The following is a 25,132-nucleotide window of genomic DNA, read 5'->3' on the forward strand; positions in this document are numbered from 1 at the left end:
TCCAGTCGTACAAAGGAATGACCTGACACTTTTAAAAAATTGAGGTAACCATTAAAATACACCTGTTGATCAGGTGTTATCTCTGAGGCGGATTGTTAGGTGAATAAATTAAATGGTGGAGTTCGCAGATTTGTATTGAAATTGAAAAGGACTATGCATCTTTTCAGAAGGCACTGCGAACCGTCACTGCCTTCAGAAGGAGGACCACGGAACTGGGGTCTGGGATGACGGACTGGGAACGGCTCAAGCTCTGGTCACGTGCTCGCTCTGTCCTCCTCTTAGTCCCCGCACCCCCACTGCTCCCGAGTCTTCGCCATGCGGCTAACGCCACAAAGAGGAAGGCCGACACCTCTGACCACAGGGCCCTCACACAGAAGGCCCTTCTGTCCTTCGTGGCTTCCGGTTGCCAAGAACAGGGGCCGGCTGCGGAGACGGTGGACAGAGACAGGCAAACCTGCTCAAAGTGGCATCTCATCCGAGCCCGAGCGCTGGGGAGGCCCTGGCAGAAACTCCGGCCTGGAAGCCTCCCAGGGGCGGCCTTTGCAGCTGGCAGCCGCCCTGGAGCCCACGCGCCCTCCGGCTCCCCCCGGCCACTTCTGGAAAGCGGCTTTCTACGTGCAATCTCCAGGCCACGGGCCACGGTATTTTTAGCCACTCTCGGAGGCTGTGACTTCAAGGGCAGGGCCAAGGGAACATTCCTGAACTCTGGGTCTCTGCTCTGGGCTTGGCCTGTTCCCACGGCTAATTTGGAACCTCCGTGGCCACCCTGTGGCCTTTTCCTCGTGACCCTTCCCCCAGAGCGCAAAGCTCTCCCTGAGCTGTCCGGGGACGGAACTTGGCCCTGTGGCACCTAATAATATCCACAGCATGTTCTCTCTGCACGCTGACAGCAGCGGGGGACTCCATGGCCTCCGCTTGAAGAGCACAACTTCTAGCCCCGATGCAGAGGGACACTCTCTGGCCCAGGGCCCTGCAGCGCCCGCACTCCCTGCCTTCCCACCCTCACCGTTGTGATAGTCCCGCTCTTGCTCCGTGCTGCTGTTTATACTGCTTCGCTTTCTTAGCCTACCTATTGACTTCAGTTGCACCCTAAAAAACACTGTATATGATATCACGTGTTTGACATACTTATTTTTTCAATGCATTAAACGAATTGTGTTAAAATTTGTAGAAAGGGAAAAAGAGAAGAAGAAACTCTTCTGTGCAGCTTTAGAGGCAGGAAAGAAGCCAGTGGCGACAGAGCCTGGCTTGGGCAACGTGATGCACTGCAGTCCCCACACTGTGCAGAGGAAAAGTTGTTTATGGCCAGTCCTTTGCCTGCGTTGTTTCTTCTACCATGTTCACACACACACACACACACACACACACACACACACACACACACACCTTGTCCACCTAGATAGTTGCCACCTCGCCCAGGATGTGTCTCCAAGGCCCTCACCCCGAGGGCAGGCTCGCCGTTTTCTACTCCACTCTCTGCCCAGCCCCAAGACAGCCCTGCGCTCACGATCCCTGCCCATCCTGCTCCACCAGCTCCTGGGAAACACGTGTTTTTGTTAAAGGGATGACAAGGAGCCCGGGCCCGGGACTCACAAGTCGCCCTGTTCACTTCCCAGCTGCATGACCTTGAGCAAGTTACCCACTTGTCATCCCCAAACTTTCCTCTTCTACCAAACAGGGGTGCCAATCACATGTGATAATTAAATAATGCAGGCAAAGTGCGAGTGTAGGCTTGGCGCTCAGCAAGGGCCCTCTCGATACTCTCTGAACAGGTGCGTGAGTGAGCACAGCAATAACTCAGGGCTCATTTAAGATCTACCAGGGATCTTACTGAAAATACAGGTTCTCAGACCCCAGTCAGACTTCCTAAGTCAGGCCCCAAATCTGTTTTTGTCTTTTCCTTTTTTCAGGCATGGGGGTTGAGACAGGGTCTCACTCCGTTGCCCAGGCTAGAGTGCCGTGGTGTCATCATAGCTCTCTGCAACCTCAAACTCCTGGGCTCACACGATCCTCCTGCTTCAGCATCCCTAATACCTGGGACTACAGGCACCACCATGCCTGGTTAATTTTTCTATTTTTTGTAGAGATGGGGTCTGGCTATGTTGCCCAGGCTGGTCTCGAACTCCTAGCCTCAAGCAATCCACCCACCTTGGCATCCCACAGTGTGAAGATTACAGGCGTGAGCCACGGGTCCCAGCCCCAGACATCTGTATTTTTAACAAGCCCTCCACGTGACTGTGCGGGAACCAGGCAGCCAAAGCCTCATTGCTTTATGCAGGCCGTGCTTGGCAGCTGGGTCACCACTGACAACCTGCGGATGGCTCACAGGCACCAAGTCCCCACCTAGGTCTGGCCAGGTTGCCCCACCACCCGCACACCCTGGGTGCCGCTGGTTGAAGTTACAGTGGGGCTCCCTCTGAAACCAGGGCCAGGGGTGGACGATAGCATATAGAGGACATCACTAGACCTAAACAGTGGGGTCTAAATAATGATTAATCCGTTCAGGACCCAAAAGTGCCGAGTTTGTTGACACTGCTGTTGATGGTGGCGATGGTGATGATGATGATGGGGATTATCAGGGTGGTGAGGATGATGGCAATGGCAGTGATTTCTCCAAAACCCTATGAGAGAGGGATATCAGTTTCCGCATTTTACAGACAAAGCGACAGGGGCTCAAAGTGTTGACTGAATTTAAGCTCACCCAACGCGAATGATGGACCCAGTTTCAAGCCCTGGCTTCCTCCCAACCCAAAACCAGTGCCCTAAACACCTACGTCATGTGTGAACTGTTTTGATCTCCTATGGGACACCGGGGTTGTAAACATGGTCCTTACGTTAGGGTCACATTCGAGTTCTCCACGATCCCAGCATCCAGATCCAAGTCTTGAGCTGACTTTCTGAGGAACAGGCACAGCAGTAGGACCCCACCGATGGTGGCCGGAAGCCCCCGCGCACTCAGTACCCCCACGCTCCTCTCCACCTGCCGGCCGCCCGCGCAGGTAAGCTGCGCCCTGGGACCAGGTCTGGCCAATAGCGTTTAAGAGCCGCTCTGCTCTGGCATCTTCTCCCTGCCACAGCCACTTGCGGCCCGGAGCGTGCACGTCTGGGCTTCCCCTGCACGAGAAATAAACCTTTATTGCGTTAAGAGCCTTTGTGGACTTACCCGTTAAAACTGCTAATTTCTCTAACACAGAGATTAATCGAAGGGTTAATTGCTCACTCCAACTTCCCCCACCCATTGCAAAGCTTGGGCTTTATGCTACCATTCTTAAAATTATGGTTGTTGGATTATAATACCGTTAGATGATCACTTTTCTTATTATTCTCAGCCTGTTTGGCTTCAGGGGAACAACTCAGTGTTGCTCCTTATTAAAAAACTGACTCACAAAAAGAAGCCGGCCCTCGTGCACGGTTGCCAGGGCTGTTAACGCTGATAGCAGCAGACAGCTGCCTGTTGGGGTCTTGATTTACAAATCACATGACAGATTAAGTCAATATCCTTCCAAGGTAGGAGGATAAAAGCTTCAAAAAAACAATACAAGAAAATGAGAAAATGGAGACAGTGGTCGCCGCCTAGCTCCGTGACAAACACCCAGAGAGCCCGGGAGCCAGGCTGGGAGTAGCGTGCCCTCTCACCTTTGCCCTCTCACCTTTGTCCCTTCACCTTTGCCCCTCCTGCTGGCTCTTGAACTTTCTGTGAAGAACCTTCCTCATCTCATACAGCTGCTCAGCAAAATGCAACAGAATAACATCCACTGCCATGGAGATTACAAACAGAATTTCATGAATATTACCCTCCTTTCATCTAAAGAACCTGGGGACATCTTTACAAATAATTTATTTAATTCTCAAGTAATAATTTGAGATGCCTGAATTCATAATGGAATCCTTTTAAGAAGGAGGAATCTACTACATGCAAAAAATACAGAGACTCAAACCGTCTTTATGGTCACAAAGAAGTGTCTTGAAAGGGGCATGTGGGCCAAAGCCCCATGTGCTCTTTTCCCAGGCTACACCATTGCAGTTTTGTCATCTCCTCCTAAACGTTCCACTGCCATCTCCCATGGCTCATCCCGGGGAGTGGGGGGCAATGGGGTCCCCCGCTGAGACTGAAGCCATTTCCGGCTTTCGCCTGCACAAAGCAGGTGAGAAGGGCCTGTGAGGAGGGTTCTCTGGGGAAGCTGGACTTGCGGCTAGAACTTTTGAAGGTGTCTTTTTGATGAAGAGTCCTCTTTGCCTTTGGATAAATACCCAGCAGTGGGACTGCTGGACTGAATGGTAGTTCTGCTTTTAGTTCTTTGAGGAATCCCCTTACTGTTTTCCACAGAGGTCGTGCTTGTTGCAGTCCCACCCACAGTGTGTAAGTGTTCCTTTCTCTCTGCACCCACGCCAGCATCTGTTGTTTTTGGACTTTTTAATGAAAGCCATTCTAACTGGAGTAAGGTGATATCTCATTGTGGTTTTAATTTGCATTTCCCCCACGGTTAGCGGTGCCGAGTGGTATGTGTATACCATGGAGTACCACTCAGCAACAAATAAAGGTGAATTAATGCCCTTTGCAACAATTTGGATGGAACTAAAGACCATCCTCCTAAGTGAAGTATCTCAAGAATGGAAAAACAAACACCACACGTACTCTCTATTAAATTAGAACTAACCGATGAGCACACATGTGCACAGAAGGAAGTAAAACTCAGTGGAAATAAGCCAGGTGAGAGGGGGGAGGTGGGGAAAGGCAAAACCTCTACCTAGTGGGTGCTATGAACACTATTTGGGTGACAGGCACACCTATAGCAGGTACTTAGGCATTACAAAAGTGATCCATGTAACTAACCTACAACATTTGTAACCCCTTAATATTTTAAAATTAAAAAAAAAACTATGGAGGGAAACATTTCATTAAAGGAAAGTTTTTTCACTCAGGGCTGGTTTCTAGAAACCTGAATAAAGCACAGAATGATTACACTGGTGCAGAACTGTTCATGGGGAGCCGTGGCTTCGCAGTGAGAGGCAGCGTCCTCTCGTGTCTCAGCTCACTCCCATGCTGCCCACATCTGGTGGCCCCCAGCAGCTCTGCAACTTCTCCTCATTGTTGCAAGGTGGCTGCAACTGCCCCTGCACTTACACCCTCTCAGCTTCAAATCCCACCCAAAGAGTTAAAGAGAACTCCTGGTCCTGCCTCAGTTTGGGTAACGTTTGTATTTCTGAACTAATCGTGGTGGCCAGAGGGTTGGGCTGTGCTAAGCAGCTAAGATAGATCTCTTAGGATCCGGCCCCGGAACCCGCATGAGCAGAGGACAAAGAGATGGAGAGCCGCCCAGAGGACATTCCAGGCCTTTTCTCAGAAGAAGGGTGAAGAGATGCTGCCGAAGAAACAGATACTTCGAGGATCAACTGGCCAACGTTTCTCTGCGGTCACCTGCGGTTGACTCTGGGTCACCTTGATGTCCCTGGAATGCTGGGGCCCTAGGCGACTCAGGTGGAAAACCCACCAGTTAAAATGAACCCCCAATTTAACAAATAGGTATTGAGGCCCAACTGGGGCAATTCACCCAGGAGGGGGTGACAGAGCCCCCGCAACTCGATTGTAGTGACTCTATCCAGGCACGTGCACACGTATAAACTCATCAAATTGTTTGCATTACATCTGTGCCCTTTTGTGTATCAGTTATGCCACAATAGAGCAAGAGGGGCCACGGCCCACGGCCCACATCCTCTGATGGGTCCTGCCTGCAGGCTTTTACTCGTGAGGTGCACCCCAGGTACAGCCCTCCTGCGCCAGCCCTGCCCAGCCTCAGCCTTCCGCGTCATTTCCTTCTGAGAGCGTCTCTCTCCCCACACCGCACCCAGTGCACCCAGGGACTGCTGTGCAAACACCCTTTTCTATTTGGGCTGTCTCTCATTAAATCAATAAACACGGCAGAGCACGTCCTAAACGCCAGGCCCCGAGAATCCAGCTGTAAACAGTTCCTTCCTGCAAGGGGCCCGCAGTCTCCATGGGGAAGACAGACATTTAAAAACTGGGGCAGATCAAAAACAAGCCAGTCTCAGCTGATCTACACAATGCATGGGATCGTGTAGTATCTCAGCTGATACTGCAGGATCCCATGCATGCCACATTACTGAAGTGGAAAGATTGTAGAGACGCGGGAGAGGCGGGCGGCCCGCAGGGCGCGGGGGCGTGGCCGGGGAGGGCAGCAGGTGTGGCTGCGTCAGGGCAACCTGAGGGCTCCTCGGGGTGCTGCCGCCGCTCCGGGACGTGTTCAGGGTCCGTGTGTGGTGAACACACAAACCTACACAGGTGGTAAAATTGCGCAGAATTTAATACGCACGCACAAAGGAGTACAAGTAGACCCAAGAGCCGTGAACAAGGCAGGTGGGGCGTGTCCGTGTCAGAATCCTGGTGGGCACTGTGCGGGAGTCAGGCCGGGCGGGAGGGAAACCTGAGTGAGGGGCACGGCGACCGCTCTGTGTTATACGTGGCAGACGCGTGTGACCCTATAAGGATCTCAACCGAAATTTCACTTTACAAAGGTGACAGGCCACTCACATAGCATTTAAACTTAAATTATCTAAAATTAAATAACATTAAGAACTCAAGTCTTCCGTCGTGGTAGCCTGCGGCGTTGGATAGCTCCGATTGTTCCCGTCCCTGCGGGTGGTGACCGGCCAGGGCTCGTCTGCATCTCGATAGGGGTGTGGGTGACACCGTTGAACGGACTTGTCAAAACTCATGGGATGGCAAAGTTGAGCCGTGCGTTTCCTTTGTAAATTTCCCTTTGAAAATATCAAACCCACTTAATTTTCCACCTAGGCAAAAGTGCTTGGGGGTGAAGTGTGCGGGTGTCCGCAGCTCACTCTGAAATTCAGAGAGTAAGATGGAAATAAGAGGACGACGAAGTGGGGGGAGGAGGGACAGGGATGGGAAGACGCGTCGATGTGTCAAAGCAAATATGCAAAATGTTAACCCGGAACCTACGTGGGGGGCATCTGTGTGCTCACCGTACAACTCTTTCAACTGTTCTGTATGTCTGGAATTTTTCACAATAAAGTTACGGAGAATCCACTTCTAACCTCCTCAGGGTGTCAGCCGAGTTCGGTTCCTTGTGTTTGTAGGGCTGAGGCTCTTCTTTCCCTGCTGCCCGTCGCCAGGGGGCGTGGAGAGGACGCCCTTGGATTCTAGAAACCTCCTGCATTTCTTGGCTTGCAGCCCCTTCAGAGCCAGAGGTGGCAGGTTGAGTTCTTCTCTCTGAGGCCCCTTATGCCTCCTCTCACCTCTGCCTCCACTTCCTCCACTGTCTCTCTCTGGCGCCAGCAGCCAGAGAACCTTCTCCACTCTTATGGGCTCATGGGATTGCGTCTAGTGCGGCCACAAGATCCAGGACAAAGTCCCTGTTTTAAAGCCGGCTTGTTGCTCACTCTGCAGTGCCAGGTCAGAGCGTGAATAAGAGGGCTCAGGGACCGTGGGACAGCTTCACCATTCTGCCATCCAAGGGGAGACAGGCCAGAAAGCCCCGCACAGTGGCAAACTCCCCACGCGTGGGGTGAGGCAGCAGTGATGTGTGGGACTTCACCCCCAAATAGATCCTCACTCAGAAGGACCCATCCTTTGGGCCTCGTGTCCCAGTGTGGCCTGGCGCCTGGCGTAGGGCTCCGCTGATGCTAACTCTGAAGATTTCTTATAAAGGAACAGTGTTTCGCACATGCAGGTTCATTTACGTGGTTTGAAAGCATTCGACGCACTCATTCTGTCTACACCAGGGCCATTGCGATCAGGAGCGAGCAGCTCCTAATTATCTTATTCTATTTGCAGACTCCTTCGAGCAGCGGCTTAAAGGTGCTTTGGTGAAAAGCACACGTCAGCCTGGAGTGAGCGCTCGGCAGGCAGGTGCTGGGGACCGGCCGGCTGGCCCAGGCCGGCGGTCTAGACAGACACTCACTCCGCTGCCCAGTATTTCTTCTCTGAGCCCGTCTGACAGTCATTTAAAACAGGGGTGCCCAAGGTCCAAACCTTTCACGGGTGCACTTTGGATCGCCCTGGACTCAGGCTGTGAGCCCCGACTCTCCTCTGCACACCTGCCCCCGGCCCGGTTGGTACCACTGAGGCTGGTCGCTCACCTGCTCACCCAGCAAGGCCCTGAATGCCTTCTGGCAGTTTCCAAAAACCAAATCCAAGCTCCAAATGACATTGTATGACCAGGAACAAAAGCCAAGCTCCAAATGACACTGTGTGACCAGGAGCAAAAAACGGGGGTGATAGTTGGAAGGACGTGCCACAGGGCAGTGACAGCCATTCTTGAGAAGAATTTCAGAAATAATAGTAAGCAATAATGCAGCATGGCATCAGTGTGCAACCCATTCCTCGCACAATATTTGTTAGAAGATAATGGAAAAAATCCATTCGATGCACAAATTTAACTCATCAAGGTCATTGCTCTGAAGCATAGCACACATTTATATGTCAATGGTTTTTCTACATATTGTCTTATTTTTTAGGCCACGTGACTTGGGTTAATTGGTGCTGAGTTTGGCTACGAATGACAGGACTCCGTGCGGCCGCAGGAAATACGAGTGCGGTCACGCAGGCTCTCTGCCCCGCGGGGGTAAGGGATTCAAGCTCCTTCCATCACGTTTTTCCCCTGCAGGCCGGCTCCCTTCCCAGCTGTCCTCACAGTCCACTTGCTTTCTCACCTGCACCGCCCTGCAGGAAGAGGAAGTGGGGACAGAGAAAGGCAGGCCCGCCCTCCAAGGGACGCTTCTTGGAACTTGCACTAACGTCCACTTCCGCCGCGGCAACGTCAGCCCCGCCGGCCAGAACTTAGCCACCAGGTCGCATGGAGTTCAAGGAAGGCTGGGAAATGCAGTTTCTGTTTGGGAAAGCCGTCGCCTGGCTAAATTCAGAGGTTTTGTTTCTTAGGAGGAAGGAGAGAAGGGATGCCGGGAGGGGAGGGCGGGCGGCGTGCGTGCCTTCCTTCCCGCACGCGGAACGCACTCGCCTCCTGCCCCCAGGAAGGCCCCGTCCCCTCCTGGCATCCGGCTCAGCGTGCAGGACGCCGGGCGGAGCACAGGCCCCCGCAGGAGGCTCGGATGAGGCTGTCGGGCGTTGACAACCTACTAACTAAATAATAAGTTATTTGTTCTCCATACGCCCAACATGAGGGAGATGAGTCAGAACAAGATAGCGGCAATAAAAACTCCCACGCGGGAGCTCGAGGCTGACAAACACCTGTCACCGCCCAGACGGGCGAGCAGGTGCCAAGTGGCGGGAAGGGCAGAGCCTCCCTCCGCAGCCTCAGAGTCACAGCCCCGACCTCGCGATCCTGGGGGGGTCTTCCCCGCTGCATCTGCCCTGCCGCCCCCCATGTGGCATCCGAGGCGTGCTTTCCCGGGCTGCACGGTTTCCGCAGATTGCTTCTTGTTCTTTTTAGGCCGGTGCTCCCAGCTACTGCTCCGGGCTTAAATCCTCACAGCCTTTTGTGCACCAGGCTTGTGGTTTCTTTGGCAAAACTGTTTTTCCAAAACCAGAAAGATTTCAGACCTACTTGTTTCGAAACAGCGAGCTCTGTCTGCAAAGACGCAGTTTATAGCACTGAAGATTCTGGCCCTTTCCTTCCTCGGGGGCCTCCTCCGTGCTGTTCCCGCTCCGCCTCTCTCAGCGTGAGGGCGCCCACCTTGAGCCGTCAGAGGCAACGGGCGGGCGTGGCTGGAAAGGCCACACCCTTAAGATGACTTGTGACACAAAGCTCCAAATGGGAGGACGGCAGGCAGCACTAGCTTTATTTTCTGCCAAGTCCGCTGTTTGCAGAAACTGTTCCTGTGACCCATGCAGTTTGAGAGACGCAGCAGGTGCTTCTTTCAACCCTGCAAGGCTCCAAATTACCGAGCTCTCAGTCGGCGTGGATCGCAGGCTGCAGGCGGAGAGCGGCTCCATTAGCACAGCGGCCGTCCCTCTCATTCCTGCTCGGGCTCCGGCCAGCAGTAGCCCAAGTCCAGCTCTCGCTTGTGCATGGCTGCTACGAGCAGTGAGAGGCAGCTGGTACTTTTCTCTATTATGAATCTCTCCTGCCATTTCCTACTTCAATGCTTGTTCAGGACATGGGCCGCTTTTCAAAAAAACAACATGGGCCTTTTTTTCAAATGCTTTGTTTCTATATAACAAGGGTGGCCGGCTCTCTAGCCCACAATATTTGAGTCTCTGCCACCTGAACACATCCATTAAGCCGATGCCACATGCTTAAGTCCTGCTACTTGTAGCTCACTCCCTTTGGTCCTGTGTTTTGTGTAAGATTAGATTCGGCCACATTTAATCCTCCCCTGTTTTGCACCTAGAGTAAGGTGGTCCAGGGATGGAGTGGAGGTCTGTGGTGTCAGGGACCACTGTCCCTTCTACCCTGTTGCCACACCATGTATCGGCTCTGATGGTAACACGCAGGATGGCTGCCCCAGCTCCGGCCGTCACATCCTCATGCCCTGGAGAAGAGGGGGAGAAGATGGACACATCTCCACGCTTCGAGGACACTTCCGGGACACTTCCAGGACGTTGCCAGAATTTAGACACACGGCCTTACCCAGCTGCCACGGAGGATGGGAAACGTCACTCCCATTTGGGGCCACCTGTGCACAGCAAAAAGTCAGGGTTCTTTTATGGAGGACGAGAAGGTAACTCATATTAGAGCAATCAGCACTCTCTGCGGCCTCATTCTCACATCAATTTCCAGGGCCCGTGTGTCTGTGTTGGGAAAAGTTACAAGACTATGTTTTTGCAGCTCTAGAATTCCTTATCCTCCTCCTCCTTCATGGCAGATGCGTTTGGCCCCGGACACATGCATTTCAGAGGAGGCGAAAACTCGACAAGCTTTGCACTCTCTGCCACACAGAAAGAGTTCCCGATGGCGGGGGACAGTCTCAGAGCGTCCCCCACCTGGCACCGTCTGCATTTCCTTGCCTGCTGCCACAGGTCATCTTGGAGGGGACAGTTGCTAGTCTACTTCATGAGGACATGAAACGAGGTCTCCCCGGTCAGCGTTTCACTCGGGAAAAGGAAAGTTTAACAAACGAGATGTCTTCTGTTCAGTAAATCATAAAAGTAAGCAAGACAAACATCTCGGATGAAAAGCTCTATAAAACCAACGAGATTGTTACTGCACATGAAAACCAAAATTGATGAAATGCAAAGTAAATATTTAACTTCTGAGACTGAAGCGATCTTTGGATCGCTAAGTAATTTAGAGGTTAATGTTCTTAATAAAATCACATTTTCCCTGGAAATATTTACTGTGTCTGTTTTATCACCCCTTCATTGCCATTAGCAAGAACTGGCTTAATTCATGAGTATGTGTTAATTCCACTGGAGGCTAGCAAGTGTCACCAAAACCTCCTAGTGCTGACGTTTTCAGTGGAAACCTTTTTAAAGCACATATAGAGACTTGAGAAAGAACTTGTCGGGGGAACCAGCCAATATCCAGGAATGTTTCCTGCAGATGTTCGTTGGAGAAGGTGATAATGTGTGATGTAAACTTGCATCTAAAGGGACAGGCTGAAGTATCATATACTTCATGAAGATGCCAATACAGACATTTTTTCCATTTACAGGGTTATGTATAGGGTTATGGACGCTATAACCCCAAAGCCTGAGGCCTATTAAAATGGTCAAGATCTGAAAAAAATAAAAATTATTGGCTTTCAAATATAATCATAAAACCTCCCCCAAAATCAAAATTAATAAATGTCTAATTAAATAGCTGCAAAATACAACATTTTGTTCTTCTCCTTAATTGTTAAATTTGGTGTTTATGAATATTTCACAAGTATTTTATTACTTTTTAAAAAATTTGTTGGAGAGTGTCTCATAATGCAAGAATTCTCAAACAAGCACAATAACTGCCAAGGTTTCACAGCCAGTAGTAAGTTCAATGAGTTATCATAGTCAGAAGCAAACTTACTTAAAACCTTTCAAAATGCACATGGCAATGTGTTTGTGTTTAACGCAGGGTATGGCTACATCTTAATGTTTGACAGGATGTGGAGTTCCCAAAAAGAATGCCTTCAGGAAGAGGTTGACCACACTTTTTCTGTAAAGCGTGGGCCATGCAGTCTCTGCTGGGACTGCTCAGCTCTGCTGCTGCTGCACCAACACAGCCATAGGCAATACCTAAGCTAATGAGCAAGGCCGAGTGCCAATAAAACTTTATTTATAAGTACAGACAGTGGGCAAGATCTGCCCATGGTGATAAGGCCAATCTGGAAGGTCTAATAACCACCAAACTGGCCTCTGCCAACAATTCGGACTTAGGAGTATATTTTTCTAAAAACTTACTTTTATCCTGAATTACCCAGAAAAAGTCTTAGACTCTGCTCTGAACCATGCCAGTATGAGCACAGCTGTTCTACACACTCATGTGTCAGATTCGGATACTCTGATGCTCTAGATGCGGGTTTTCTTCTTTATCGGTTAGTTGGCCCAGAGCGCTAGAGAATGAATGAAGTAACTACATACAGTCAATATCCGAAAGTAGGTATTTGTACAGCTTCTTCAGAAAGAAGGGGAAAGTTTTAACTCCGGCTGAAACTCCCCGTTGATATGTAACAACAGCAAACGTGTTTCTCTTGATTAATCCTGAGGCACAAGAGAGGACCGCCAGAGAAGAGAATGCTGGCTAATTACATAAAAGTTTTTAGATTTGGCCGTAAACTTTCAGATATCCAACATACACATTAAAGGGTCCTGGTAGCATCTTAAACTTTGCTTAGTCAGACTCACTCTTATCTATTATTCAAACAAGAAAACTACTTATGGGGCACACGTCCTACTATAGAAAAAATTTTAAGACTTTAAAAAAAGACCACCCGTTGCAACTCACACTGGCAGTAAGTGGACAAGGAAAAACCAATTACAGTTTGCGGTTTTGCATAAGATAAAAATGTAATCAGAACATATTCATTCAAAGTCTCCTAAATTCTTTTACTTACATAATACAAGTTAAATTATGTCTATTCCTCCTTTTTTAAAGAAAGCATGGACTGCTTATAATGTTCTAAACATAATCATTTCCCTTGAGAGAACATGTTTTATCTATCTAATCCAAAAGTGAAAAGGGACCAGTATTTTTTTTAAAAAAAAAGATCACTAAAAATACTGATTATGAATGTTCTAGAAAACATTTCCCTATTCACCATTTTTTTTTCACTTCCACTGAAGCAGAATCATAATTTGGGGAAAGTAAATAACCTTTTAAATCCATTTTTTACATTTCCCTGCATTGCCAGAGAGCCGGGAAATCTACAGATTACACTCATCCACCCTCAGAGCTGGGCTGCTAAGGGAAGCAAAGGATAATCCAACTAAATTCAAATTTGTTCCGAAAATCCGGCCAGTCAAATTTTACTGAAGTATCACCTGCTGTTCTGCTTTGGCTCAAGACGGCCGGCCCGAGAATATCAAAGCATTTAAACCGGACTAATCGTTCGTCCTCATCCTAGGACTGGGAAGTCATTAAAAATAAGAACACAGGCAGAAAAAAAAAAAAAATCCCAGAAGAGTGGCTAGCGACGGCCCTCCGCGAATGGCGCCAGCTCTCCGAAATAGGCACCGTCTGAGGAAGAGACGCCTCGCTCTGCATCCGTGTCTGCAAGCGCGGCAGCTTTCCACCCCAAGCCGTCCAGCAGGTCGGGCGGCAGCCCCTGCTCCGAGACGGCCGGGGAGCTGAGGGACGGGGCTCCCGCGCTCCTCCCCTCCTCCAGGTAGGCGCGTGGCTGGCAGTCCGTGTCGTCCTCCCGCGCGTCCACTCCGCGGAGCTTCTGCGGGGAGGCGGGAGAGGGAAGGTCAGCGCGGGCTCCGACTCAGCTTTCCCTGGGTGTGATCCGAGGACTCGCCCTCCGTGGCGGGACCCCACGCCCGGCCGTCACAGGCTGGTCTACAGACTCTGAGACGGGACTCGGGCCGGGGAGGAAGAGACCCCCGTCCGTCTCCGGCTAATCTCTGGAAGGGACTGTGATGGCTTGGGTGGTAGCCGTCCCAGGTGTGGGGCAGGCGTCCCGCCTCCTCCGCCCTCTGGCAGATCCACTCTTTGGGGTCCCCCTGCCCTCCTGTGCCCTGGACACCTCCCAGCCTGGGCCTCCCCCTGGATCCTCCTTTAGGACAACTGTCCCCTCCTTTCTGTGTCAACTCTGCTCGCACATCATGGCTTCCTTCCGAGGAGGGGTGGTCACCACTCTCGCACCCTTCCACCCCCATCGCTCCCCAAACCACTGCTCTCTGGTTTCCCAGGCGAATGCTCCAGCCATGGCTTCACCTGTCCCCTAACCAGTGACGATGTCCCAATCACCGTCACCACCTAGGACACTCTCGGCGGTCACATCCAGAGCCGGAATTCCAGCTGACCATTGGGCAGCTCCACAAGGACGTGCACAGGGACCTCAGACTCAGCATCCTTGAAAATCCTCATTCTCCTGCAACCTGCTTCCCCTCCTTCTGCCTCCCCTCCCTCAGTGTCCTGCAGGGCAGTCTGCAGACCCTGTGACAGCCGGGGGGGCCAGTCCAGCCAGCACCCCTGCTGCAAGTTCCATGGGAACATAGCCCGGACATGGCCCTCCTGCTGCAGAGGCAGAGCTGCCCTGCCGGGACCGCCCGGCCCTGCGGGGACTTAGCCCTTCACAGGAAGTGTTCTGGCCCCTGCCATACGGGATGACTTGGGATGGTATCGGGACACCTATTTATTTAATAGACAGCCATTTTAAGGTGCATTTTAACACAATGACAAGCACACTGTCTCCGGGATTTCACAAACACCGTTGTTTAGCTGACGGTAAAGCAACACGTCCATTCTTAAACGTGAGCCGCTGCACAGAAAGGCATCCGGGAAACGGCAGGAAGTGGCTCAAGACGAGATCGTGACGGCGGTAGGAGAAAGACTGAAGTCTGTGAAACTCCAGCCCGGCTCGCATCGGGACGCCCCCAACAGCCCGGCTGTTCAAGCTCGAAACCTCTTGTTGTCCCCACCGACCCCGAGACACTCGGCCGCACTCCCGGTCACCTCCCAGTCCCCTCTTCTCCAGCCCCGCGGCCAACGCCTTAGGTCAAGTCCTTATCTCCAGCGTGGGGTGGAGAGTGGCCAGGAGTTAACCAAACTCACTTCTTGCTTTTCCTGGGCACCCGGCAGGGTCCCGTCTCCCGCCTGTCAGTCACCAGTGTCACGTGACCGAGCACAGCTGAAGAACAGTGAACGTCCGGCCACTGACCCAGCCTGTCGGCCTCCCCGAGAGCCTCTGCTCTCTCCTTGCCATCCTCCAGCCACGTCTCCAGGTTCTAACGGTGGCAGAGCCACGAGGCGGACCGAGCCCGGCGCTGCCTCCCGCTTGGAAGGCTCCCGGACACCCACCTGAACCGTGACGTCACAGAGACGGGAGCCACTGTCATGCGGGGTTATGACTTCTCCCCCCTCCCCGCCTCTCCCCGCCCCCTCCTGCCTCTCGCCCACCCTGCTCACAAGCGCCGGAGACACTTTCTGAGCCTCAGGTCTGTTCCTGCATCTCCCCGCCTGCCCAGTCACACTCCAGCCCCACAGGGTGCGGACCCTGCCACCTGCAGGGCCGTCTTCCTACCCTCATGTCTGCATGTCCCCTCCAGACTGTCCTCCTGGCCGCTGCACCTGCTGTCCCCTTCTCCGTGAATGACCGGCCCCACCTGCCAACCTCCACTCCACTCGGCAAACTCCAGCTCATCATTCAGGGCCCAAGGTGCATCGAGGAAGACTTTTCTGCATTTTCCTGTCCGGAGCGACTCAGTGTGTTGGTGGAAGGCAGGAAGGAAGGGAGGGCAGCGTTGGCCTGTTTCCCTTCTAACATCCCTGAGGGTGTGATTCTGACCCCAGTTCTACCAGCCTTGGCGGGAGTGGGTTTGGTGGGACCCTCTAACCCATCACTAGCTGCCTGGATTCCTGGGCAGGGACTCACGTGGAGCGCGAAGACAGTCGGGATCTGAGGGCTCAGAACCCCAAGTGGGAGGTGGGGGAGGCCTGGGAAGTGCAGCCGAGGGGTCCCCAAGACTCCATGCCTGTCCCCACTGAGAGGGGACCACTCGGCTCCCCAGCCCCCAGCCTCCTCCACTGGGTCTGGCAGCAACCATGTCCACCTGGCCCCAGGCCGCAGAAGGGGCCCTTCCTGGGCCCTCCGTTTAGCGGCAAACAGCGTGTCCCAGCCCTGTGCCCATGACATGTCAGGTGTCCACAGGTAAGGGTAGGACCACGCACCTGTGCACCCACTTACTGCCTGGGTCTGCAGTCACCATATGACCCCGTGACCACATGGCATGGGGTGCTGGGCTGGGGAGCAAGGGAAGCTCTTCCCAGCTAATAAGCAAAAATGCAGCCCCAGCCAGGGCGCTGGGAGTCCTGGCGCGTCCTGCAGAGAAGCCGACTGGGCAACTCACCACAGGCCTGGCGTGTGCAGAGCCTCGTAGACTCTGCAGCGGGTCTGGGCTGCCGGGACCCAACCTTGCCCCGCCCCAGGCCGACGGCAGAGCAGCGGGTTTCTGCGCCGTGATCCAGCAGAAGCTGCGTGAGATCAATAATTCATCAGAAACCGCCAGCCAGGCCAGCGGGCTCTCGGGGAAAGAGCTGCGCCTTCTAATCCGGTTTTTCCTCCTCTCACACCACCAAGCGCAGAGCTCGGAGCTCTCCCTGAGTAAAGCTCCTGCCTGGCACAGGGCGGGGTGGGGGGATCCTTGGCCACCACGCAGCCTTCCCCTGCTGCCCCCTGGATGGGACCTGCACCCCGTCCACGCGCTCTACTTGGCAGGAGTTCTGCGTGTGCACGCGTGACAACGAGTGAGCCAGACACCACGTCAGGACCGCCATGTCCTGCATGTAGCCACATGGTCTCACGTGTGCACAACGTCATCCCTGAGAATGCAGTGGACTGTCCCTTCCCTACTTCATAGGTGGAAATTTAAGGCCCAGAGAGAAGAGACTTCCCTAGTATCGCTCACTGATCAGGTGGGCCGGCCTGGAGTCGGCCAACCTGCGCCCCAGCTCCGGCTCTGCCCCCTCCCCCACTGGCTTTCCCACTTGGGGCACCTCTGCGAGCCTCCCTTTCCGGATCTGTAACCTCCTCGGGCTGCAGTGAAGAAAGGCTCTTGCATCCACTCCTGCTTCAGTGACCGTGTGTCGTGCACCAGTAACGACACAGGCCTGCCCTCACGCAGGTTGCTGTCTGCTCAGGGACAGATGCACGGACAGATCCGTCCCTGCGGCTCCCTCCTTGCCTTCCTCACCAGCGACCGGGGCCTGGTGGACCAGCATCCTGCAGCCCCACCCATGGGCGCACAGCCCCTCCCCGGGAGCCTGGCGAGTCTGGCTCTCGGGCAGCCTCTGGTCTTGGAGAGAACATTTGTGTGTCTCACAGCAGCCATGAGGCATCAGCCATTCTGCAGGACTCTGGACAGCCAGGGCTGTCACTGAGGTGTGGAGCTGGAGCTCCCACCCTGGGGACTGCGATGGCATCCAGGGGGAGCTGACCCTGGGGGGATCCCAGGAGGTGACTCCACACCCTGACACTGTCTGGGCTCCCCTCCCAGGCCACAGTGCCTGTGGACCTGTCTGTCCTGTCGTCTACTCTGACAGCCAGAGCAGGGGACACCCAGGCACGTCCGCAATCAGGGTCCCATGACCCCAAATCAGAGGCTCTGATGAGCACCCCAGGCCACTAATGGGGGGGCCACAGAGCTGAGCCTGGGCCGACGGCTTTGCAAAGAGCCCTCGAGTGCCCAGGCCCTGGGACTTAACTGCCTGCGTCTGAGCCCCACATCTAGCACTTTCCACAGCTGTGACCTTGGACAGGTGACCTGAGGTCTTTGCTCCTGGGTTTTCTCATTTTACAAAAAGGGGTATGACAGTACCTGCCCCAGCGGGTTGATGTGAGGACTGAGAGTTAATGTCTGTCAAGCACTCAGAACAAAGTCTGGAACGAAGTGAGTGTTGTGCGTGTGTTTGCCAAGCAGAAGGTCTCGTCGGACAGAGACTGCCCCATTACACATTCCTTCCATGCTTATTATTTCATGGGTCTGAGTCCCCGCTTCCTACAACTCATGTGGCTCCTTAGGCTCACACCGCCGGTGCCGCTTCTCTGTGCGTCCCTCCCTCTGCGTGGGGACACGCAGAGCCTCTGACACTCCAGCGTGGGGACCCGCTTGGCTCCTTCCATAAACCTGCCCATGGGTTTGCCCAGCTCTGGCCACGCAAACCCGGTGGCCACGCTGAGGAACCTTCCAGGATACGTCTGGCACCAAAGTCTTGCCCGATAAGCCCCTTCTGCACAGTCCGACCACATCTTTCACTACTTTGCAGAAAAAGACCCCTGAGTTGGGCTCTGCAGAGCAGCCCTAGAAGGAGGATTCCCACGAATGTGATTGTTATGGACCGAACTGCGACCTCCCCTGAACCCCAAATTCACGTGTTGAAGCCCTAACCCTAATGTGATGGGTATTTGGAGATGGGGCCTTCGGGAGATAACTAGGTTTAGATATGGCCGTCAATGTGCGGTCCTCATGATGGGATCCGTGTCCTAACAAGGAGAGACACCCGAGAGCTTGGTCTGTCTCTCTCTCCCCGCCACGTGAGGACACAGCAAGAAGGCGGCCGTCTGCGAGCCAGAAAGAGGGCCCTCACCGGAACCTGGCCCTGATCTCGGACTTCCAGCCTCCAGATCTGCGAGGCAATGGATTTCTGTTTTGTAAGTCACCCAGTCGATAGTATTTTGTTGTGGCAGCCTGAGCTAGCACAGTGATTTAGGAGGAAGAGTCCCCGGTCAAGCCTGGGGCCGTGGGGACCCAGAACCAGCCGCCCACGCACAGGATGGGGGGGGGGCGCCCTCCCTACCTGACGCAGCATCTCTGCGATCCTTCCTCCCACCGGGGCCAGCCGTCGCCTGGGCACCGCGCCACCCGGGTAGACCTGCAAAGCAAACCAGTAGAACCCTCGCACCGCTGAGGAGCCCTGTCCCTTCCCCCACCCCACCCCCGTGCGCCTCTCGGAGGAAACGCTGCAGACCCGGACTCTGCGCCACCAGGTCCCTCACCCGACGCTCCCTGGTCAGCAGGTGGCTCGTGCCGGGCTGGAGGAAGACGCACGTCTGTCTCCAGCCTGGCCCCGTCCCGAGGCAGCCTCGGGGCCAGTTTTGCCTGGAGCCAACTTTAAGTCCTCACTCCACGCTACACGTGGCTCCGGCGTGGCTGAGAGAGCGTCCCGGCCCCTCTCTGGCCTCTCTGGACACGGCTGCTGGTGTCAGACTACATCTCCTACGACCCCTCAAAGATACTTCAGCAAGAGTATCTGAACTTTATTTTAATTATTTACAAATTATTTCAATAATATTATTTTTATGATATAATAAAAATGGTATACATCCTTTTGAGCCCCCCTACCCCAATGTGTTCATTGCGATGCTGCGTTAACTTGCTTTTATGAAATGTGGATGAAGCCTTTTGCCCCATGTTTGATTAACCAAAGAGAATCCTAACATCATAAATTGTACTACTTGAAAACTGTTACCATTTGGAATTTCTTGTCGGTGCACATCAAAATTTTCTTGATACTTGAAAAACCAAGTTGAAAATGTGAGGCAACAAATTTAGGTGCTAAGATAACATCCTTTTTTTTTTTTCATTTTCATCAGAATCACTATTTTTGTTGGCTATTTTGGTAATAGGTATATGTTATGAATGTCAATGCAAACAAAACTGGTAGTAGGAAAAAGCCACTGTTACCTGTTTTACTGGCAATAGACTTCTTTGTAGGAACTCATCTGAAAAGAAGAATTCTACTGCTAAAAATATTTAGGGAAAAAAAATGGACTAGACGATGTCTCAGACCTGCTTAGCTCCACACTTCTGCACGTCTGCAAAGGGGCAAAGCAGAAGACACGCAGCCTCTGACCCAGCTCTCAGCAACTGAGGCACAGGAGGAATTTGCCAGGGACGGAAGAACTCCCACACCTCCAAGTCTCCAGAGAGCTGAGCCTTAGCCACTTCTAATCTGTTCCATGTTCACTCCTCCGTTAGTTTGTTTGGATTTGGGGCCTATTTTACACTACACCTCTTCCCTGCCAAATTTCCAGTTTTCAGGGCTTTCTGCAGCTATTAGACAGGACAATAAGGTAATTCTCTTCATGGTAACATCTACATCTATACTTACGGGAGTAGAGTGTTTGTTTTCCACTCCTCTTGGCTCAAAGAGCACGACACAACCCTTAAATTTAAGAAGGATGAAGTGTTTGTCGGTTTCATATAAAATGCCAAAGGATGCAAATACATGCCTAGAAATTGTCACAGTCATATTGCTTTTCATTTCTGTATCAAAGGTATCGCCGTTCTAATGAGAGCAGCGTAGGCATACACGGCAGAAACCCGTGTACGGGTTTTATATTACATAGTTGATTTGTGGAGAGGGAGCATGGGAATATTGGATTTACAACCTCTGCCTTGGGTCCCCAAGTGCCCGGCAAGACTTCCTTTCTGCCGTGACCATGACTGCAACAGGTGTGAGTGACACACATCCACCCCTAAGACCCAGACCCAGCTACGTAACTTTCAGGGCCTGGTGCAAGAAGACTGGCACGGCACCAGTCCTCCGTCCCTGCAGCTGGTCCTGCCAGGGCCAGAGGGCCGTGCCCACCCATGCACAAGCCCTTCAGTGGCGGGTCTGTGGGATCATCTCTGTGCAGACAACAGCACATTTTTGCTCTGATGCAGCCTGAGCAAAGACACACATTTACAGAGATCTCAAATTCATATTTAGAGTTTTCCCTCCTAAAAGTTGAATGTGATACCAAGGCTCTTTGGACTGTGACCTCTTTTAATTCTACATCTGAAAAGTACATTTTTGTTAAAATCATAGCCAGTTAAACTGGTGAAGTCCAAGAGAGGTCTGTGTTTGATACCTGCATTGACAGTGTTACGCCACAGTCACTTTTCTGGTTTTGCTAATACGGCAAGGTTATGTGAGACATTATCCTGGGGGGACTGGGGCAGGGTCCACGGGAACTCTCCATGCTATTTTGCAACTTCTGTGAGTCTAAAATTACTTCAGAAAAATCATTTCAGACAGCAAAGCCATAGTTCTAGAATCTATAGGCAGAGTGGGGAATTTGGGGCTCCATTTATCAGGGACTACGAAATCCCTCAGCGGGAGTTTGGTAAGCGTCAAAGTCACGTGCTCTCGACCTTATAGATCGTCTCTGGCGCCCTTAGATGGGCACGAGCAGAAACATCTAACTGTGGGTATTCTAGACGTGTCTATTCGACCAGGGCTATCAAACAAAAACTCTTAATACAGCAGCCACCAACCGTCATAATACTAATAATAGCTAGTTGGACAGATGGAAAGATGGTCGATTGGAAAAGCCCCACTTCTCAGATTGCCATTGACTATGTGTTCCTTATAACAGTATTGCAGAATCTTCCAGAAGGGCCCTCTTGAGGGAATCGGCCGTCAGTCACTAGTGACAGGACCGCAGCAGGGAGTGACCGACCACCCGCAACTCACCGGAGTCCCCAGAGCGAGGCGCACTCGGTCTGACGGAGCCGCTGGCGACGGCGGCAGGTCACCGAGACCCTAGGGGAGAAACGAGGGCTTGCTCTAGAGAGATGCATTTATTTCCCACCAGCCGAGAAAGGAGCGGGCCGTGTGACCTTCCACACCTGCCCCTGCGCCGGGACTCACAGGCAATTAAAAGCTAGCCCGGTGAGAGGGAGGGAGAGTGGGAGTCGGGAAGGAAAGGTGGGGAGACGCGAGGAAAACCGGCGGAGCACGGTGGGACGGACGGTGTGGCCGGGTGTGACGACGCGGACGTGCAGGCTCTCACAGTCTGCATGAGACGCAGGTGCCGGAAACCGAGCAGACACGAAGACAAGATCTGCAAGGCGACACTCACAAGTAAAACGGCTTAGATTCAGGGACGGGACTGTGGGCGATTTTTGCTTTGGGTTTCTATTATTCTAACAGAGACTCTTCCATGATGGAGTAAAGTTTCAAAGAAAATAAGACAGGCAATGGACCTTGGCAATGGTTTCATGGAAGATATTTCCATGTTTGCAGCAGGTTTTAAAATACCAGTTTACCCGGTAAGTCATATGTGACCACTCAGGGAAAGCGTGTGAGTGGCGGTTCATTTAACCAGTCGCCATAGATGTTCTCACATTCTCAGGACTCTGCAGAGAGAATCCAAAGACTGGATTCTCTGAGAAAAAGAAGCCGGTGGGCCTTGGTTTCCTGCTCTGTAAAACAGGGACGACTGCCCCCACGCCTGCGGGTTCTGGTGGGAACTCCACGGGGTCGTGGGTGCAAAGTGCACGGCCTGCTCCTCAGGGCGGCACCTCTGGCCTCCAGAAGCTCACAGGCTGGGTAAGAGGAGGACAGAGAGGGCTCGTCAGCCGGGAGACGTCTTTGCAGCGACTCCTCCCCGGGGCAAGAGTTAGTGAGCAAATACTCAGGGCCCTGCCCCGCGCCCGCCCTGGCCTGCAGCCTGCTCAGTCATTTTCTGGAGTCCTGGATTAACTTTCTGTGTCCAAAGTGGGGCATGCCCACCACTTAGGAAAGGGAAGATTTAGCCAGTTGGGCAGCAGGGTTTTCAATGACATTGAATTGCATGGTGAGAAAATTATTCCCCCTCTAATTCCTTTTCCACACTCTCAGGACGTCCAGGAGAAAGTGTCGCTCCTGCTCTCGTGGCTTCCACAGCCCTGCTTTCCCAGAGAGGTCCTGAGCCTTTGGCAGGCAACGCCACCCACCTGGAGCTATTGCGTCGCATTGCTTCTGTGTCTGTTTTCACACTTGCCTGCTCCTTATAGAAGTAAAACTTGTTTTCATTTATATTTAAAATATAAAATATCCTATGTGAATAAATGTGCTTCATTTGGACACAAGTCCACCTAAACAAAAATAGTTTATAAAACGCACCAGTGCAAGTGGCGTCGCAGATGGCAAAAGAGGCCTGGAGGGGTCACCGGACAGACGGCTTTGAAGCTCCGAGTCTCTGCCGGCCCCGCGGCAGAGGGGAAGGAGCTCTGCCGCTGAGAGGCGAGGGGGCGTCCGGACGAGGGCACCGCGGGGCTTTGCGGGCGGGGGCTGGGCTGGCAAGGGACCTGCAGAGGGACCTCCCTGGATGTGGGGGTGGGAGGGGCGTGCAGGGTGTTCCCTGCCGTGGAAACCAGCAGCAAAGCCCCCCCCCCCACTGTATAAAGTCAAGGAGCACATAAGTGGCATGTTACCTTAGCGCTCAGCCGGGCTCCCGCCACGGCCGTGTGTGTCGGCAGAGCCCACATCTGGCCCCGGACGTCTGACTGCGTCTGCGGAACACGGGGAAGGAAGGGCGACCGGCTGAAATTACGGAAGGCGGAAGTGAAACCGGAAAGCCAGGGACGCCGCTTCCCCCAAACACACTGAGTCCACGCCACTGCAGGAGAAACTGCAGTGAGAGAGACTGCGACAGGCACCCGTCCTGTACACCTGGGCGGCGTGTTGGAGAGGGGACGTCATCTGTTTGTCCTTGGTAGTTGCCGGTTGGGAGGCTGCGTCTCTCGTGCTCAGTGTTTCGTGTAAGGGGATAGTCAGAGACTCTCGAGTCAGGAGGCCTCAGAATCTAAAAGCTTGTCTTCTGCTAAGGCTCGTGGTGGTGGCTCTTGGGGTCGCCACTGTTGTGAGGTGCTCTGTGCATTGTCTCGTTCATTTCTCACTCAACCGAGGGACCCAGGTGTTCAGGGGTGCTGGATGTGTGTTGGCCAACAGCTCACAAGCTTCCCACGTACGGGAGGCGTCTATGTAGTCATCAGGTGGCGGAATGTGACAATGTGGGTGGAACCAGTGGTGGCACCTTCCCAAGAGCAGAGAACGTCCCTGGTGAGGGGATATGCATGTGTGGGCTGGGATATTCAGGTAAGACGTTTAGACAGGTTAAGCGTGCGTACCGTGAGGCGGCCTTACTTGCTAATAGTTACAGAGACATAATTAGTAACCGCTGCTAGTGATGCCAGCACTGGCAGCCACCGTGTATTGCATGAGCGACCTGCCCTATGCTCAGGACCTTACGTGCGCTATTTGATTAAACCGTCCAATAAACCTAAGAGAGAGAACGCTATCAATCTGACTTTATATATGAAAGCCAAGGGCCCATTGGATGCTGTAACAGATGATCACAGGTTTGGACTCTAAACACAGGTTTTGCAGATCCCGGTTCTCAGGGCGGGAAAGGAGACATGCCCCTTGCTGTGGGCGGGCGACACCAGGGGAGGATGTTTGGGATCAGGAAGAGAACAGATAGATGCCCTTGCCCTGGGCGAGGCTCTTGTCCCTCTGACGCCGCTGGTCTGTGCCCAGTGCTGTCTCGTCCCCTCCAGCCTCCCGGTCTCAGCCCCGCAATGCCCAAGGCCCCTTCCTCCCCACGCTGCTTCTGGGGCGTCTTCCTCTTTCCCAGAGACGGCTGCCCGCCTGCCCACGGGGAAGGCAGCCAGGGCACCCCAGCCTCTCCCGTGCTGGCTGCAACCCGAGCCAGAGCTTGCGGAGCGTGACACAGCAGGTCCGAGGCTGCTACCTCCCTCCCGCCTTCTCACCAGCAGGGGAGACAAAAGCGGGCAGAACCCTAGGAGTCACACTGGAGCACCAGCTTCTTCAAGCACCGAATACACTTTAGAGTCTCTGTTTACCTGAGCAGAACAGCAAAGGTAATTGGACGCTTTCCCCTAAAGCGTCCTGCTCTAACACGTCTCTTCCTTCCAGGACAAAACCGACGGCGGAGGTGTAAAATGGGGTGACCCGAATCCTCCGTGTGCGGAAGACCTGTTTCCTTTTGCCCTTTGCTTTGCTTTCATTTCTCAGATCAACCACTGTCAGTTCAGGTGGAGACGGACAGGAGAGCTCACCAGGCTCTCATCTCATCGCCCCTCTCCCCAGCCCGGCTGCTGCGGGGACGGCTGAGATGAAGCCGGGCTTTCCCAGAAGCTGCAGGTTTAAGGAACCAGCGGTCACGGCCCCTTACTCTGTGTGGTCGGTCAGTCCAGGTAAGTGATGCTATGGCACCATCTGTGACCCACAGTCTGGCTGCGGGGTTGACTTTATCATCCAGTTCACAGATGAGGCTGTGGGGT

At 53.1% G+C, this 25,132-nt stretch overlaps 1 protein-coding gene across 1 annotated transcript in view; it reads right to left on the minus strand.

Annotated features, from left to right (window-relative positions):
* Positions 1-12,170: 12,170 nt before the first annotated feature.
* CDH26 (cadherin 26) overlaps positions 12,171-25,132 on the minus strand; it is a 46,298-nt gene continuing 33,336 nt past the window's right edge. Inside the window, exons 13-18 of the mRNA XM_075993345.1 lie at positions 24,908-24,986; positions 23,261-23,498; positions 21,537-21,605; positions 20,187-20,240; positions 18,873-18,947; positions 12,171-13,797 (exon numbers count right to left, since the gene is read on the minus strand). Coding sequence (XP_075849460.1) covers positions 13,543-13,797; positions 18,873-18,947; positions 20,187-20,240; positions 21,537-21,605; positions 23,261-23,498; positions 24,908-24,986 — 770 coding nt within the window. The 3' untranslated portion in view covers positions 12,171-13,542. The remainder of the gene's footprint in view (positions 13,798-18,872; positions 18,948-20,186; positions 20,241-21,536; positions 21,606-23,260; positions 23,499-24,907; positions 24,987-25,132) is intronic.

This window comes from Microcebus murinus, chromosome 16 (genome assembly GCF_040939455.1).
Source record: "Microcebus murinus isolate Inina chromosome 16, M.murinus_Inina_mat1.0, whole genome shotgun sequence".
Taxonomy (NCBI): domain Eukaryota; kingdom Metazoa; phylum Chordata; class Mammalia; order Primates; family Cheirogaleidae; genus Microcebus; species Microcebus murinus.